The 17262-nt window shown below is 44.7% G+C and overlaps 1 protein-coding gene across 3 annotated transcripts in view; it reads right to left on the bottom strand.

Moving 5' to 3' along the window:
* Positions 1–2289: 2289 nt before the first annotated feature.
* Positions 2290–17262, bottom strand: part of LOC118771135 (cadherin-18-like) — a 166998-nt gene continuing 152025 nt past the window's right edge. For all 3 annotated transcript variants that reach the window (XM_036519023.1, XM_036519022.1, XM_036519024.1), the window contains 2 exons: positions 6748–6999; positions 2290–3120 (listed from right to left, as the gene is read on the bottom strand). In XM_036519023.1, the coding sequence (XP_036374916.1) occupies positions 2603–3120; positions 6748–6999 (770 nt within the window). In that variant the 3' untranslated portion in view covers positions 2290–2602. The remainder of the gene's footprint in view (positions 3121–6747; positions 7000–17262) is intronic.

The following is a 17262-nucleotide window of genomic DNA, read 5'->3' as shown; positions in this document are numbered from 1 at the left end:
CACGCTTCTCCTCTCCAGCACATTGCTGCCTCCCCCTCTGAAATCTTCCTATTGCTAGGCAACAGCCCACTTCCCCAAAGTGCTGATCCACCATTAATACCTATAGGGCAGGACTGAGTCTCGCTTTGAGTGCTTCTGATATCCAGGCTGTGGACACGAACATGCATGAGTGAGCATAGTTCCAATCCCCTGAAGTGGCACTGGAGAATACAATCAATGAAATACACATGTAAAATAAATGACATTCTATCTATCTATCCATCCCTCCCTGTCTCCCTGTAATCAGAGCAGAAGTGTAAAGTGAACACTAAACATGTACAGTGTGTGTGTGTGTATATTATATATATACACAGTTCATATATATACACAGTTCATATATACACAGTTCATATATATACAGTGTGTGTATATATATATATATATATATATATATATATATATATATATATATATATATATATATACACTGTATGTATATGAACATGTCAGTTTGTAATATAAGTTTAGGATGCTGCAGGGATATCACTATTGATCTTGTGCGTGCATTTCAAACATATGAGAAGCGAGTGATGCAGCTCTTAAATATCACTGTCCTCACCTGTAATGAAATTATCCAGGTGTGAACCGATGCACACCACAGACCTGCTGTCATAAAAGGGAAAAGTCCCCCCCCCTTCCCTCACACACACAAATACACACAGGTAATAAACAGGTGAAGAAAGACATCAGAAGAATTTGGCACCGAAAGCCATATGACGTGCTACCTACCTGTGCATGATCGTCAGTCTCCGGGAGTAAACTTACTCACTAGTCTTGCATCGCTGGTTAACTCAGCCCGGGCAGGTAGTGGAGGTGCAGGTCTTTTGGCTTACTGCCAGTGTCTCACTTCAGACTTTAAATGCTGGCATCGTGCAAAGGAGAATGCACACACTGCTCTAAAAAAACAACACAAAAGTGTACTGGAATGAGAGGGGTTAGTTTTCAGTTTTGGTTATTCTGTCATTTCATCAATGCTATGGGAAAGTGCATGTCAGATTAAAAAGACGAGAACCCCTAAAATCATCACAACACAAAATGCTCCGCATGGTGCAGGTTAACAGGTCAAACCTCTTTCCAGTCTCATTAATGAATCATGTTGTCCACACAGAAATCAGAAAAGGAAAGGCAGATCCATCTCTGACAGTGACCTCATAATAAGTGGAGTTCTACTGACTCCATAAGCCATTCTTCCAGCATACAGCAAACTAATCCTCCTTTTTTCAATCCACAGCTTCATAACACTTTGTACGTTTTAAAAAATTACATTTCACATTAATTTGCGCTATGTCAATATAGTTCTACTGTACTAACAATTACAATGTACTAACTTTGTGATGACACGCAGCTACACACTTGCATAATTATTTTCAGTACCTAACTAAGTTGTTGAGCCCTATAAATAACAATTACAATGTGTTATAGTGTGCAGTTACACTCTTGTTCCCAAATTAATGACAGTGTAACTACACTGGTGTACATGGAAAATATGCAAATTAATGTGAAGCGTTATCTTAAAAATAAATCCAAGGGAACACTCTGTGCCTAAATAACCGGAGCTCCATGCAAAAACATTTTATATGTGCCATGACCAACACTGGATAACATTTCCAATAAAAAAATCTAAAAATAAAATATTGATTTAAGAAGTGAGACACCTTGTGTCGATTGTAATTGCAGTATAAACAATCAGTAGAAGTCACCATCGTTATCATGCATGTTAAAATAATCTGACTCTTTACAGGTCACGAGTTTCTGCTGAAGTGATCGCAGTGGAACTGGCATACACGTTCTCACAGATGATTTATCTGCCTTCGGGAAGTAACACAATAAGACCACCCATGCATTCAATCCAATTATCTTCCTCACAAATACTGCTGTTATCCAATTAAAACACTAGTCTGCTCTTGATAATTATAATGAGCCCATTTGTGGTTTCACAATGGGAATACGAAGTAGAAAACCATATCGTTTGTAAATATTGGAGCAGCAAACATTAAATTTGGCATTGCGGTGCTTTTTGAAGTTCTCTCTGACTTAAAAATATGTGTGCAATGTGATCGTGTGAGTAATGATTTAAGGTTAATATCATCCACTCTGCAGGGCTTGTTGGCTTTGTCTGGGTGCCAAAGTAAATTCCAGTAATGCATCACAAAAAAAATTAATAACTTCAAGCAATTAGTAATGAAACTTGTGCTTTTCTGTCATGTAAATTTTTGCCAAAGAAAAAAAAAAAACGGGGGGGGGGGGGTTTCACAGGTTAAAATTCATATCACATATTCACTAAATTGGAATTACGGACTTTATTAAGCGATAAAAAATATACACCAGGGAAAATATTTTCCTTTTTTTCTGCATTTTTACTTTTTGTGTTTATTTTTCCAAAACCAGACAGCTGTCCTCCGCTTGCAGAAAGGGGTAGAAAGGGCTGACTCAGCAGTAGAAGTGAGCAGCTGGGCTGCTTCAAAAGATTTTTCCTTTTTTTTTTACATTTTATTATTAAACGTTGGAGGAGGAAAGGGGGAGAGACTGTTTGTTTGTTCGTTTGTCTGTTGAGCGACGCTCGCTAGGCGGTCGGCTCCGACTCGGTCTCCCCAACGAGTTCGGCCAGTTTGAGGAAGGCGGGACCCCAGTCGTCCACTTCGCTGGGGTCCAGTTCAGAGTGCCCCGTGGGCGTGTCCAGCGAGCTGACGGACCCCGCGGGCGAGCCCCGGCCCTCGTATGCATACGTCTGCAGCGAGTCGTAGGGCGGGACGCTGGTGTCCCCGTCCGCGTCCGCCAGTCTCCGCCTGATGATGTCACACACTTCCGCGTCGTCCAGCGCTGCCCGGGAGGGGCTCCAGCTCCTCCGGCCACCAGGGGGCGCTGCTCGCCGCGCCTCAGGCCGCACGTCCCTGCGCAGCTTCATCTCCTCGGCGGCCGCCGGGTTCCGCAGGGCGGTGATGTCGAAGGCCTCGGTGTCCTCCTCGCCACCGCCCTCGTCGTCGTAGGTGACCACGTTCTCCCGCACGTCCTCCTCAGAGATGATCAGCGGCTCCTTCTTCCCCTTCTTGCTGCGGAGGTTGATGAACAGCACCACGATGGCTGCGGAGAGAGGGCGGGAAACCAGCGGTCAGGCCAGCAGTCAGGCCAGCGATCATGTGGACAGTCAGGGGAGCGGTCAGGCCAGTGGTCAGGCGAGCGGTCAGGCCAGCGGTCATGCGGACAGTCAGGGGAGTGGTCAGGCCAGCGGTCATGCGAACAGTCAGGGGAGCGGTCAGGCCAGCGGTCATGCGAACAGTCAGGGGAGCATTCAGGGGAGCAGTCAGGGTAGCAGTCAGGGTAGCAGTCAGGGGAGTGGTCATGCGAACAGTCAGGGGATCGGTCAGGGGAGCGGCCAGGCCAGTGTTCAGGGGAGCGGTCAGGGTAGTGGTCAGGCGAGCGGTCAGGCCAGCCGTCATGCGAACAGTCAGGGGAGCATTCAGGGGAGCAGTCAGGGTAGCAGTCAGGGGAGTGGTCATGCGAACAGTCAGGGGATCGGTCAGGTGAGCAGTGAGACGAATGGAGCCGTCACACATCCTAACTCCTGTAGCTGCCATAATAACCCCTGAGTGGCAACTATTCAGTGCTGCTCTCAGAGGGCTCCTTTAGGAGCTCAGTGGCCAGGACTCAGTGATGGTGAATGCCAGGATCACACACTCACTCACTCACACACAAACACCGCTGCTTTGGGGTGTGCACTGCAAAGAAAGGCCAGTTTATCTGCTTCTAGCAGTAGTGTTGCCGTTCTCTAGTCTCTCTGACACATTGTCACACAAAAACACACACACAGTGCCACACAGCAATGCCACTCACTCGCACATGCATGTTGCGTGTATGTGCACACACATTGCACCACATACGCAAACACCACAAACACACATACATGTGCACACATAGACACACACACACACACACTCACAAGGGCACACACCTGCACGCACGCACGCACGCACGCACGCACACACGCACGCACGCACCCAAAAAAAAACCTTTGGTCCATTAACAACCTGTTTGCTTTTTGATTTTAGCCTTCAAGAAATTTGAATGAAAAAGGTCAACATGTGCCACATGCGCCACATGCTTTTATTCAAACACATTAAACCACCAGGAGTGAACCACGCCAACCCTCCACCCCCCCCCCCCCCCCACCACCAAACCCCCCTCCTCTGGGAAAGGCCAGTAATAATTCCTCAAAAGATCCAACCCCATTTATTTGATGGAAGGGAATAATTTAAGAGCTCTTTTTTTCTGAGAATCGCCAATTCAGTTTCCATTGACAGAATGCTCTTTTATTTTTGAGTCCTCTGCAATAATGCGATGGAGCGCAGGGAGGGGAGAGGGCCCAGTCTCTAACAATCCCCCTCTCCCTCAGCAATCTGACTCATTCACTCACATAATGTGTTTTTATAGGTTACCCCCACTGATGCTGCATAGGCTGATAACCGCATTTTTCACCATTTTCACGCGGTTTCTCAAATGCACTTTCCCCTGGAAGAATGGACTGCATTGATCAGGAGTTTCCCAGACCCTTTTTAAAATGAGACTCAACATTAAAATATGCCTTTTTCCCAATCTGATTGCTTATGATGAATTTGGTTTATGCTAGCATATGTCTGCTGGAAAATATATAAATAACTAAATCTGTATTAATATTTTTTCACATCACACCGCTGCAAACAGCAGATACCTTGAAGAATATGACTCCAGTTTCTGGCTAGTTCACTAGCTGTGTTTAACAAGAAAGCAGACTGGACTGGCATGCTGGAAGAGACATGATAATAATAATAATAATAATAATAATAATAATAATCACTGTCTGAAGAGGAGGTCTCAGCTGAGTCTCCTCTGTGACAGATGGTTTTGTGAAAGACGCAACTGGATGTTAGGATACTAACTGAGGTGGGATGCAAAGGGGCTGTATGAAAGATTTTAGCAAGAGATGTGTTATAGCTGAAGTCATTAGAGATAATACAGCAAGGTCACACAGCTGAATATCTGCTGGAAATACCTGTCACCTTTTTTTAACCAGCAGTCTGCTTTGAGCGTTAGTTTATGATGTTTCCACATCATATACTGTAGAATGATCTCGGGAAACTGGGGGTGAAAAGAAATGGGAAAAAAACAGAGGTGAATGAATAAATAATATAATCCTCCTCTTTTTCTGAGTCCTCTCTCTGTGAGTTCTGGGGTGAAAACTGGTTTTGACACACAGGAAGTGAGAAATTTCTCTTAGCAGCAGTGAGAGTTCCTCCCCGTAACATCTAAATCATTGTAGATGGGGAATCGTCCAAGGGTGACATTTTTTTCCTCTTTTTCTTTTCTTCCCCCCTCCCCTGTCTGATCTCGCTCGGCTGAAATACGGATGGAGTGGATCCAGATAAACAGAGCTTCTGGGAGCCTCTGTTAGATGCCGTTCAATGGCTGAAATGAGAACGCATCAAATCTCCACAGACAGACACTCAGCACTCTTTCAATCACAGATATGCTCCTCCCTGCCTGCCCCCCCACACCCCTCCACCTCCCTCTCATTTTCTCTCTTTCAATTTAATTCAATTCAATTTGCCTTACTGGCATGAAACACATTCTGTACATATTGCCAAAGAATATTACCCAATACAAAAAAACAAAGAGAGGGGAATCACTGATGAATAACAGTCAGAGACAGACCCTCTCTCTCCCCCTCCCTCTCTCTCTGTCTCTCTCTCTTTCCCTCTCTCTCTCTCTCTCACTCTCCCTCTCTCTCCCTCTCTCTCCCTCTCTCTCTGTCTGTCTCTCTCTCTCTCTCTCTCTCTCTCTCTGTCTCTCCCTCCCTCCCTCTCTCTCCCTCTCTCCCTGCTCTTTGATCTCTCTTTCTCTCCTCCCCTCTCTGCTCTCTCTTGTCTCTGCTCATAGACCAGGTAAGAGGGTTATGGGACCCGAAAAAGAGGGCACATCTGTCAGCTCCTGGGGGGGTGGCAGAGATCCTCAGAGGCTGGGGGGGCCTCAAATATCTCTGATCCCCCCCCCCCCACACCCCAACCTTTCTCTCTCTGTCTTCATGCCTCTCCTCTCTTCTCTCCCACTTCACTGATATTCTGTCAGTAAATAGTGTCTGTTTGCATCGGCTACATTTTTCTCAATAATTTTTGAATTATTAATCTATCTTCTGTTGCATACAGCGTGCGTCTGTTTCCACTGACTCACCCTCTGCTGAGCGAGGCATGATCTTTGTAATTATCCTACTCTCTAAATCTCTCTCCCTCTTTCTCTTGCTCCCCCTCTCTCCACCAGTGTTATATTTCCCAACAATGTAATTTCATATACTTTTTGTCATCAAGCTGCACAAAATCAGCGTGGTTACAGAAAGGAACAATCACAATGTAGTCACTGTCTAATTCCATTTAGTTACGTTCTTGTTACAGACTTACTCATAGTATGTAACTTGTTGAAACCTATTTACAGCAATTACAGTGTAATTAATGTGTAATGGCATGGAGTTACCCTCTTGTTACAATGTAACTACAATGTAACTACACTGGAACAGTGCAGCCTACTGTAAAGTGTTAGCAGATTATCTCTTATGCCTGCACCACACACTTTACCCCCCTGGACCCCGGGACCATGCATTTCGGTGCTCTTTGGGGTGGGGGGACCCCGGGACAGCGTGTTTCGGGGTGCTGTGGGCGGAGACGGGACGGGGGCGGGGCTTACCCAGCAGGATGACGATGCAGAGGAGGATGGCGATGAGGGCGCCGGTGCTCAGCCCCGCGGCGGACAGGAAGGCCTCGGCCCGGCAGGTGCGGGCGGCCCTGCCACGCCCGCAGGCGCACACTCTCAGGGTCAACGTGCCCGTGCTGCTCAGTGCCGGCTCGCCGCCGTCCGACACCGCCACCGCCAGCTGGTAGAACTCCTGCGCCGACTGGCTGAACCGCCGTCTCCGGGCAACGATGCTGGCGCTGCTGTCTGCAACACAGGACACGCCCCCTGCAGTTAGCCGACGCCCTCCGTGACACACGTGCTTCCTGTCAGCCCGGAAAACCAGCGCTGCCGTTGGACATGCACCCGGTGGAGCATCCAAATTATAACAGAAGCCACTGAAAAGGTATGAGAAACTGAAACCCAGGGATAGTGTTTGGTGAGTTCTCTTGGGATTTTCTTTGCAAAGCTAGTTCACAAAAGCCCAGTGCACCCCACCAACAAATTGCCTCAGGATTCAATTTAATTACATTAGGATGCACTTTGGGATATTTACTTAATCAAGATATTTGAAACAGCAATCATGAGAAAATGTTTGACCCAAAAGATTACAGTTCCTGGTCTCAGCTGTGACATCTTCAATAGGTTTGCCATTTCCCATTTCCCAGGGACCTGGCAGATCATAGTATTCAGCTCTGGCCCCTGTGTGATATTCTCTGTCTTAACCAAAACTTCATTTATAGCCATCCAATTGGATACATATCATACCTGTACAATGAAAAGTCCTCTGCAAAATGGCAGTGTAATTAAGAACGTACAAGCGGTGTCACACCTCTGGTCTGCCGCATTTCACAGGGCAAGGCTCTTTTTTCGGCAACTGCTTTCATTAGAAACCAATGTGCCGGCTGCCAGTTGTGGGTTAAATTTCCCCTTCTCTAAATGAATATGTTAAATCAGAGCAGGGCCTGAGAATCCAAAGCTTGGCTGGATGTCAGGCATTATCTGCGCTTCTGTAACGATTACTCCAGTCAGCGCGCGCCCGCATTTCAAAGTCTCCCAAGATCACAGCGTTAGAAGTTTTGACGTGTTTTCCTGAGCACCCCAAGGTATTCTTTAAGTGAACAAACAACAGATGCTGAGATGGTGGGAGGAGGGGGAGGAGGGGGAGGGGGGGGGAGAGAGCTGGAGAGAATGAGGGAAAATGACTCTGCAAACAGCAGAGACTCCCGTCTTTCTGTATTGCCCTCTGTGATGTACGCTGAAGAACCCTGACTCTGTGGGCAGCCTGCATGTGCAGGCACATAACCTGTACAGGGCAGCAGTGTAGCATAGCGGTTTAGGAGCAGGGCTCGTAACTGAAAGGTTGCTGGCTTGATTCCGCACTGGGGCACTGCTGCCGTACCCTCGGGCAAGGCACTTAACCAACAGTTTCCTCAGTAAATATCAAGCAGTATAAATGGATGAAACTGTATCCTATGTAGGCTGCTCTGAATAAGAGCACTCTCCTAAGTGACATTAATGTGATGTAACGGTGCATTATTGTCACTGAAGGTAAGGCACAGGCACAGCTGTTGACACTGTGTACCGTTGCCTCACATAAGGAGAGACAATTTCAGCAAAACAAATAAAAGAAACAACTCATCATAAAAACAGCCTCCAGGCCACACAAATCCAGGCCTGCGATCTTCTGCATGGCTTTTAATGGCATGTGGGCCAGGCATCTCTGTTCCATGTTTTAATAATGGCGCAGATCATAAAGGAGTGATGGTGAGGGATGGTCTGTGTGCGCTGTGGGTGTAAACACCACGAGCAGGGGAAGGAATTAAGCTGTGTTTAATATCGAAGCGTCTGCAGCTCACGTTTTAAGATCAAGAGCCAGAGATGAAACGAAGCAGGACGCTGCTCAGAATATTTCAAACACAGGCCCTTAAAGGTATGCAAGGAAAGGTATGTTATTTTCTATAGCTTACGCTATACCCCTCCCTTTTGGTCGCCTCTCTCCCCATTTCCACAGCCCTGCCTCATAAGCGACCAGCGGTGTCAGAGCCGGAATGGCAGCAGGCACTCCAGCCGTTATTAACTCAGGCCCGCGGTGTGCTGCGTTATCGCCTTTCACATCATGCTGGAGGGGCCTGGGGGGGGGGATTTTCAGTATTATGGCCAGAGCTGTGAATTTGTATTCATGATCACAACCCCCCTCTTCAAAAACACGGACCGTGCTTTCGCCTTGATGTGCGGATTGGGGGAAACACTCACGGCACAAAGCCTGCGTGTGTGTGTGTGTGTGTGTGTGTGTGTGTGTGTGAATGTGCCTGTGTATGTGAATGGGTGTGCGTGTGTGTGCGCGTGTGTGTGCATTTGAGTGTTTATACATGTAGTTTCGTGTGTGTGCGTGTCTACACATGCAGATGTGTGTGTGTGTGTGTGTGTGTGTGCGTGTATGCGCAGCTCCTCGGGTCAGGTGCAGTGCGCAGTGGACACACATTCCTGTATTTGGAGAGAGGCCACACACGCACACGCGTCCAGGGGAAGCATGTAAATTAGTACATGCGGGCGCTGGCCACGAGCTCCATGTCAAAATTCATTACTTAACAACGCCCACAGAGACCGGGTGAGTAAACACCAGCATGGCCTGCCCTTAATGAAAGGATTCCCACAGGGAAACGGGAGCAGGAAATAATGAAAAAGCTCCACACTTTTCTCTGAAATTCATTTGTAGTGTTTGGAAATGCAGGGCCTAATTCAGAGAAAAAGATAATATTTTCATCATCATCTTTCATATTTAATAGTGTGCTCTAAATCTTTACTCTTATTGTGGTATGGTATATTATGCATCATTTTCCTGTTGCATTAGACTGTATGAAAGGGTTTTAGTAAGGCATTTACAGGTGTGTCAAATTGCAAACAAAATAAATGACAGAGTGAGGCTTCAAACATTTTTATTTACATATGGCGTGTTGTCTGTGACCATACCGGGACCACCTTATGACATCCCATAATGCTCTGGCTGCCAAGGTTTCTCCAGGGAAGACACATGGACGATGTTAATGGAGGAATACCACATTAGCAAAGTGCATGCTGGGAGTTGGAGTTAAAACAAGGACAGAACAGAGGAGGCCAAGTTGGAAGAGTAAAGGTGATATGAACTGATCCCCCCCCCACACTCACTGTGAGCATGGAAACCAGACTCTGTCACCCAGGGACTCCTGCTGTAATGGCTCCAGCTGGACTGATGTGCAACAAGGAACTTTATCTAAAAACCTGCCCCCAAACTTCTGTGCTGTAAGCCAGACTCAGCCGGGAAATCCATAACAGAGCAATTCACCATATGAGGACTTTTCAACTGATTCTTGGCTCGAATTCGACCACACGCAATTTTACGCCTGGCAAAAAAAAAAAAAAAAAATTAGGATGATTAACGCAGTCTTGTTTGATACTTGAACTGAGCATTATTTCCAATTATAAGATGACATTTTAAATGCATGGATCCATTTGAAAGTCCTGTGGGCTGTTCATTTTCTAAATGAGTTCATCCATCCGCACACCCCTCCCAAACCCGTGTCCCAGACTCCGCTTCCTGAGGCTGCCAAAGCCTGGCATTTCACTACCTCAACAGCACAACTACAACGGCGGTAAATCATGGCATTTTACATGACAGATCGCACAACCAATTGCATTGTAGCAAACATGTTATTATTGTGTATCAACACTACACATGTGGAACGCAAATGTATGGCTTAAGTTATTACATTGTAATTAACTACTCAATTGCAAGCCTCTAAACTTAAAACAAACCTCACTGGAACCCATCCGCTCCCCAACCATAACCCAGACCCAACACAAACCTTTATATGAGCTCACAAGTGCTTATTCAGATGTAACACCTCCCAAGAACTTTCAGTAGTTAAACGGCACAGAACTACTCAGTTTGTACCCTGCATAGCGACCATCTTATCTAAAACATGAGTGCTCGCATTTTTCATTGATGTACTGACTTTCAAGCTGAAAAGTGAGTCTAAAATATAAGCATAGCGCTGTAATATAAGCATACCGCTGTAATATAAGCGTAGCGCTGTAATATAAGCATACCGCTGTAACTATTTTAGCTCATAGTACGTAGCAGTTAGATTTACATAGCGGTTGTGAGGTACAGTATACATGACCTGCGTGCAACATGTGTGGCAGCACGCCTTCAGTTCAGCTTGCACACCCACTGACATTGACTTTACCCCTGATAGCTTTACATTCACTTCAGCCTCTAATCAGACGTGCCAGGTGGTGAGAGAAAGGTATGTACTGATAACCCCCCCCCCCCCAAATCACTTTATGATATGGGAAGTTCAGCACTGTGTTTAACGCTGTCGTGTGTTCTTATGTGATTAGTAGCGTCCTGTTTGCACAACTTACAACTTACTGCCACTTCATTAGATGCACTCTGTACGTCACTCTGGCTAAGAGTGTCTGCTGAACGACAAAAATGTACTATAATGTCAGAATGTATAAGAATTTCTATTTAAATAAAAACCAAGAAGATTTTCTCTGGATCTGTGAAATATTCAGCTCACATACTGAAAAGGACTTTAATCAATTTGGGCACTTTCTTCTCCCTGGGAGTCTACCTCAGTGACCCTTCCCATATTAAAGGCCTGTTCCCTGGGGGGCCAGGCAAGGCCGGGCCTAATGGGGGCCCGGTTTTAATCATCTGCATTGTATCAAAAGAGTTATTAGACTAATGTATGCTGTTAATATTTAAACCTGCCCCTCGGAGACAACAGGCACATCCTGGTCATCATGAAATCCATTTTTTTCATTTTTACTCTATTAAAAATGAAACATTATAACCTGGAAAAAAAAAAAAAAAAACTCAGCATACTTAATCCCACCCCACACACACACACAAAATGACCTTCTACTTCTATTTAACCTGATCAAACATGGCATATGCATTTGTGCATGATGAGGTACTATATTTGAAACCATAAATGTTTTTGGTTTCTGTTTTTTCCCCATTGTTGCTCTGTATGAACATATCCCATGGTGTGTTGTGGTCAGTCTAAGTCAACTTGCCTTTCAGATTTTTTTTTTTAAATCAGACTGAGAAAGTCTTTTTTCAACCACATGATTATTAAGACGGCTTCTTGCGGACCATGCTGGAGAAATACGGGATTTTAAAAAGTTTACAATTAAAAAATAATAATATTATAGTTTCTAATCTGCAGATATATAATGGTTTATCCTCGTAACTGAGTGGTTTATTTCTTGTGATCAGTCAGCTTGATAAGCAAATGAAGCCCTGGTGCATTACAGTACAACATTGTAACTGCAGTAAGCCTGGAAATATTTGCAGAGGGGACCTGTGGCGGTGGTGGCAGCTGCAATCATTTTGTGATCCCGGCTTGGCTGTGCAGGTGGTTATAATGGAAGTTCACCCCCCACCCCCCCCAGCATGGCTACAGCACCCACTTCAAATGAGTCAACAGTAATTTCCACTCGTGTAAAGGCAGTTTCAGCTGGCACAAAGGAACAAGATGGGTATTTACACAAGCGTGAGAGGGAGAGTGAGCTCTGCAGCCTTTGTATGTAGATATTCTTTCACACGCCTGCATTAAACATGACGGAACGCCCACGGCGCACACCGCATGCACATTTTAGAATAGGCCCGGGTGCGCCCCCGGCGCGAGGGAGCGCAAAGTGCGGGCATATCGACATGACAAACGTGCGTTAATATGCAGGAGCTCTGGGCTCCGCTTCAACACGCCTGCGTTCTGCTGTTGGACAGGTCCAGCTCGTGTATTCTCAGAATCCGGGGTCCGCTGGTGCGCAGACTGACAACGAAACCACGACTGCGAATAAGACGCGACGTGACTATCTTATCAACATGATTAAAAGTTTAATTCAGGCTTCAGAACGTAATATTGTATTTAAAAAAAAAAATAAAAAAAATAAGATCAGTGAAGCGCCATTTATGTTCATAACCTCCCCTCCAATCCCCCCATGTTTTAATTTTTCATGAGTAAGATCTGCTGTGGCGACTCAAAGCCATTCATATGTGTTTATGATGTGGAAGCACGGGGGGGAATTGTGTAGGCTTTTACTCCAATTAAGCGCCTTGAAGCACACTGCATTGTTTTCTGATCTTTCAGCATGCACCCAGGAGAATGTCCTCAATCCAGGTTATTCCTTTTCTGCTGAGAATTTCATTCAAATGGGTTCTTTATTTAGCTCTCTCTTCTTTTTTTTTGTTAAATTTGCATTTCAACTTTGAAGATGAAAGGTTTCAGGTTAAAAATTATCACGTCACAACCCCTGCTGCTAGCACACAATGACACGTTCCTAAATTATGAACATATATAGCTGCAAGGGAAACTTTTCAATGTATTTCACGTCCTTGGATATTAAATTTCATAAACATGGTCATGATTTTCATGGACATGTTACAGATTGTTCATGCAATTATAAATAAACAGTACTAAATGCATTTTGTGAACAGATGAACGTGGATCAAATGCATTTGAGTAAAGTAAAAATAAAGATGTCAAGTTATGTTTTGCATGGGATGCAACATGCTGAGAAACGCCCCGTAAACGCATTACCCCATTTGCTTAACGATGTAGCGAAGTGCTCTGTATCTTCATTACGTCATTGCATTACAGATGTGGCCAGGAAGGGAACTGAGGGGTACAGCCCACACACAGCATCTTAGTATGGCACTAGAGGGAAACAGATCCTGTTCTTTGAAATGAAACTCGTAGCTTGCCAGACAGTCACCGTTTGGCTTGGGTATCTAAAAAGAGCTCGACATGAAGGTTTTGTTTTCTGGCAGCAGTCAATGGATGAAGAGGATCATATTGACGTACTGAGCGTTTGCTACATATGGCCGTAAGGCTAAAATAACCCTTGTCCCTTCCAGATATTTGCCCTCATTGCTTCACGGATATTTCACCCTTTTGGGGGAACGCATAATACTTAGTAATTCTAATGTGAACTTCATTCAAGACTAACAGATGTTCTTGATACAGGAAAGTCGGTGCAGTGTCATAACGATGAGTCACTATGTTCATTACTAATTCTGAACACTAAACCACCAGCTTATCACCCATCCCGGGTCTTCTCCTGTACTCATGGGAAATACATCATACAGCGAGTTTACAGTAATACAGAAGATTGCCCCATCAAAGTGCTGGTGATGTTACATGCATGATGACATAAACATCAATGTCAAAAAAGGGAGTGTGAAACCGAAGGTAGCTTGGCAAACAGAGGTCTGCAGACAAGAAAGATGATCTATGAAGTAGCAGCTATGATCAAAAGGGAACTCTGCAGTCTGAAGTCATCAGTCAAACAACATCCTGAGAGGGGATACCGTCTTCTCCTCACACTCATCTTTTTAAATGCAGCAGCCCTGAATCACCTGAAAGGAGATGGTGGAGAGGGCCGTGCTCCACAGCTCACTGCTACTCTCCTCTGCAGGGAAAAGTCTCTGCAGTGAGGCTGGCCTCTGACTCGACCGACCACTTGCTTTAGATAACCTGCGAGTATTTCACAGCCAGACACTGTAAAACATACGGATGCGAGCGTGCGTGCACACACACACACACACACACACACACGTGTACACATGTGTACACACACACTGACACACCCAGACACACAAGCGCACACGCATATATGTGCACGCACACAGACACGCACGCACACATGCACAAAGGCACTCATACACACACGCACAAGAAAAGTCCTCTGTACCAATACAGAGCGATTTGCAAAGCCAAATGTAATTACTGTAACTATGCTTCTTTGTAGCTCTCTTTAACACTTTTTAGTGAATAATTAACATGGAAAATAAGGACAGGGGAGAATGACCTTCCAGGGAATGATTACACTGGCTGAATATTGACTCTGTTATAATGATGCCGCCACTGTGAGACTCAGCCAGTGAGTTATTACACACCGGTCCCCTGTTCAATTACAGACGCATCGTAAGACATTAGCTATTGTTGGTATAATGTCCAATTTGCTAAACACACAAGAAAGAGGTCAATTAGGGACACGTGGCGAGCTTGCGCACCAGTGAGAGGCTCGGGTCGGTGGTTTTAAACACAGAAAATCAGGTAATATATTACACTCTTTGTAAGCCTGAAAGGCTGAGAGAGGCTCTTTTCTCATGAAGTGTGGAGGAGTAACATAACTCTGTTTGGATAATGAATGGATTCCAGGGAGAAGTGTGAGTGTGTGTGTGTGTCTGTGTGTGTTTACCTTGAAATGTAAAGCTCTGCTCTAGTTACCGATTCCGCTCTAAATTTCATTGCTTCCTGAATATATTACTCTCGCCAGGGAAGGATAATAAATAGCCAAACAATGTGAATTTCATCTAAAACCAACAGTCAAAGGGTTGAGCCAAGGTCATATCATCAAAGTTTTGAAAAGCTCGCAGAGAATGTATATATTCCACTACATAATGATGACATTCATATTGGGTTTCTTTGCATGACTGACCTTAAATTTCATTAGTGAGTTTGTATCGGCCAATAATGCTAAAAGTTATTTACACAAGGCTCTGGCTACACAACTGAAACAAAGCAGTCATCAATAAACATTGGAATTTAAATGCCAAACACATGAGATTGTGTTCCCTTGTTCTTTACTGAGGTCCTCGTGGCTAAACAGTTTGCATCTCAGTTTCACAGTGAGAAAGCGTGCCCATGGCACAGAGAAATTCAAACCATTCCTTTCGTTCTATTTTAGAAGCTTCAGCTTCTGCAACTGCTGCCGCTTCTGGCTGGCTGCTACGGCTGGCTTCTTTTCAAACACTGGTGGAATTAAGGGAGACGACAGAGCTCAAAAACACAATTTTCAAAGCCTCCTGATCGGGCTGCCTCGACTCTGGCATTACACAAGTTTCTGGTTTTAAGATTTGGTGTTCGCATTTACAAACACAGGTACTGGTCCAGCTGTTCTTTTATTTATTTAGGCTAAATTCTGAAAATGGAAATAACATAGATAGGAATGTGGACTCTATTGGGTTGGACAGTAATAATCTAAAATGGAATGTAATATTGCTGTTATAAAACCTCTTTATGGAATGCAAAATACTGAATTCCTTTCTGTCAATTTATGGCACCTGTGTGATGCCATCAAAGGAAATTATGATGACAATATGATATTACAGTTTATTTCAATATATTTCTATTAGAAAGGCTAACCACATATGATGCAGCTGGGGACAATATACATAAATACACACATACAGTATAACTATTAAATACTGTCTGTTTGTATTTATGTATATACACACACACACACATAGTATGTTTATGCATGTACAGACATGCACACAGAGATAACAGCAATTGTTCTTCATGCACTCCAGTGGAGAGCCCCTGCTTGCTGTAGCTATGATGCAAAGTGCTCTTTAGATAGACCAGCACCTCCGTTCTTAAATAAATTACTGTGAGAGGGGGAGATGGTGTGGAGCGCCAGGCTGACAGTCAGATAAACACCATCACTAATCACTGAGCATGGGAAACCCTCCATCAGTCTGCATCAGAAGACCTGGATCTGCTCAGAGGTCTCGGCCTGGAGGGGTCTACCCAACTTCAGAACATTCCCACACATCACATGGGGGGGGGGGGGGGGGGGGGTGTCTGCCAGATGGGTAGAATTTTTAAAAGTCCATCCATGAGGGCTGAGCACCAGGTCAGAACCCCCACCTGCGCCTTGGCTGTTTCCCGCGGCAACAGCAGGCCTTTGGTCCGGGCAGACCCGTCTGACAGGCGTTCCGAGGTGACCCTGCCCACCGGGGGACAGCAGCAGCAGCAGAGACGCTTTTCCACAAAGCGCCTGTGATTCCTCTGCCAGCATAGGGCTAACTATCTGCCTACAGTTTTCCCAAATTTAAACAGCCCTTTCAAGATACATTTATACACATCTAAAAAAAAAGTATATATTTAGTACATATTGTTAGGGTGCTTTTATTTTAAATGTAAGCATGGAGAATTTCTCTAAGTCATAGCATTTAGTCATGAGCGTTGCGGGGCTCAGTCCATTGGGAAACATGTGATGCTTTTTAGTATTAAAGTAGAACTGTCTTGATATCGTCAGACTTCTTTATGTTTATATTTTATTTGTTAATATCACGGATTTCACAGCGATGTCTGAACACACATGAAGTTTGGAGCACATGAGGTTTGAAGTACATCACCGATTTTAAAAGGGAGACTGACTAAGTCCTGAATCGTCAATGTCATAGAGTTGGTGTGGATTTAAATGCTTATCAAACCATGAGCAATTTACTCCATTCTAGCTGTCATCCTGGACTGTGATATATATCACAGTCTTTCATAACAAGAAAACTACAACATGACATTTTTATAAGACAATCACACTGCGAATGCTTCTATTTATACTCGTGCAGATGCTATTTTTGCTCATGTTAGCTAGGTCCGATTTTACCCCAGATGTGACACACTAGATCTTTCACTTAGGTTTACTGATGTCATACTGTTGGAGTCTGTAATGCTGATGTACATA

The sequence above is a fragment of the Megalops cyprinoides genome, chromosome 24, assembly GCF_013368585.1.
Source record: "Megalops cyprinoides isolate fMegCyp1 chromosome 24, fMegCyp1.pri, whole genome shotgun sequence".
Lineage (NCBI taxonomy): Eukaryota > Metazoa > Chordata > Actinopteri > Elopiformes > Megalopidae > Megalops > Megalops cyprinoides.
Note: the sequence above shows the minus strand (reverse complement) of the source record. Positions and strands in the feature narration are given on the sequence as shown.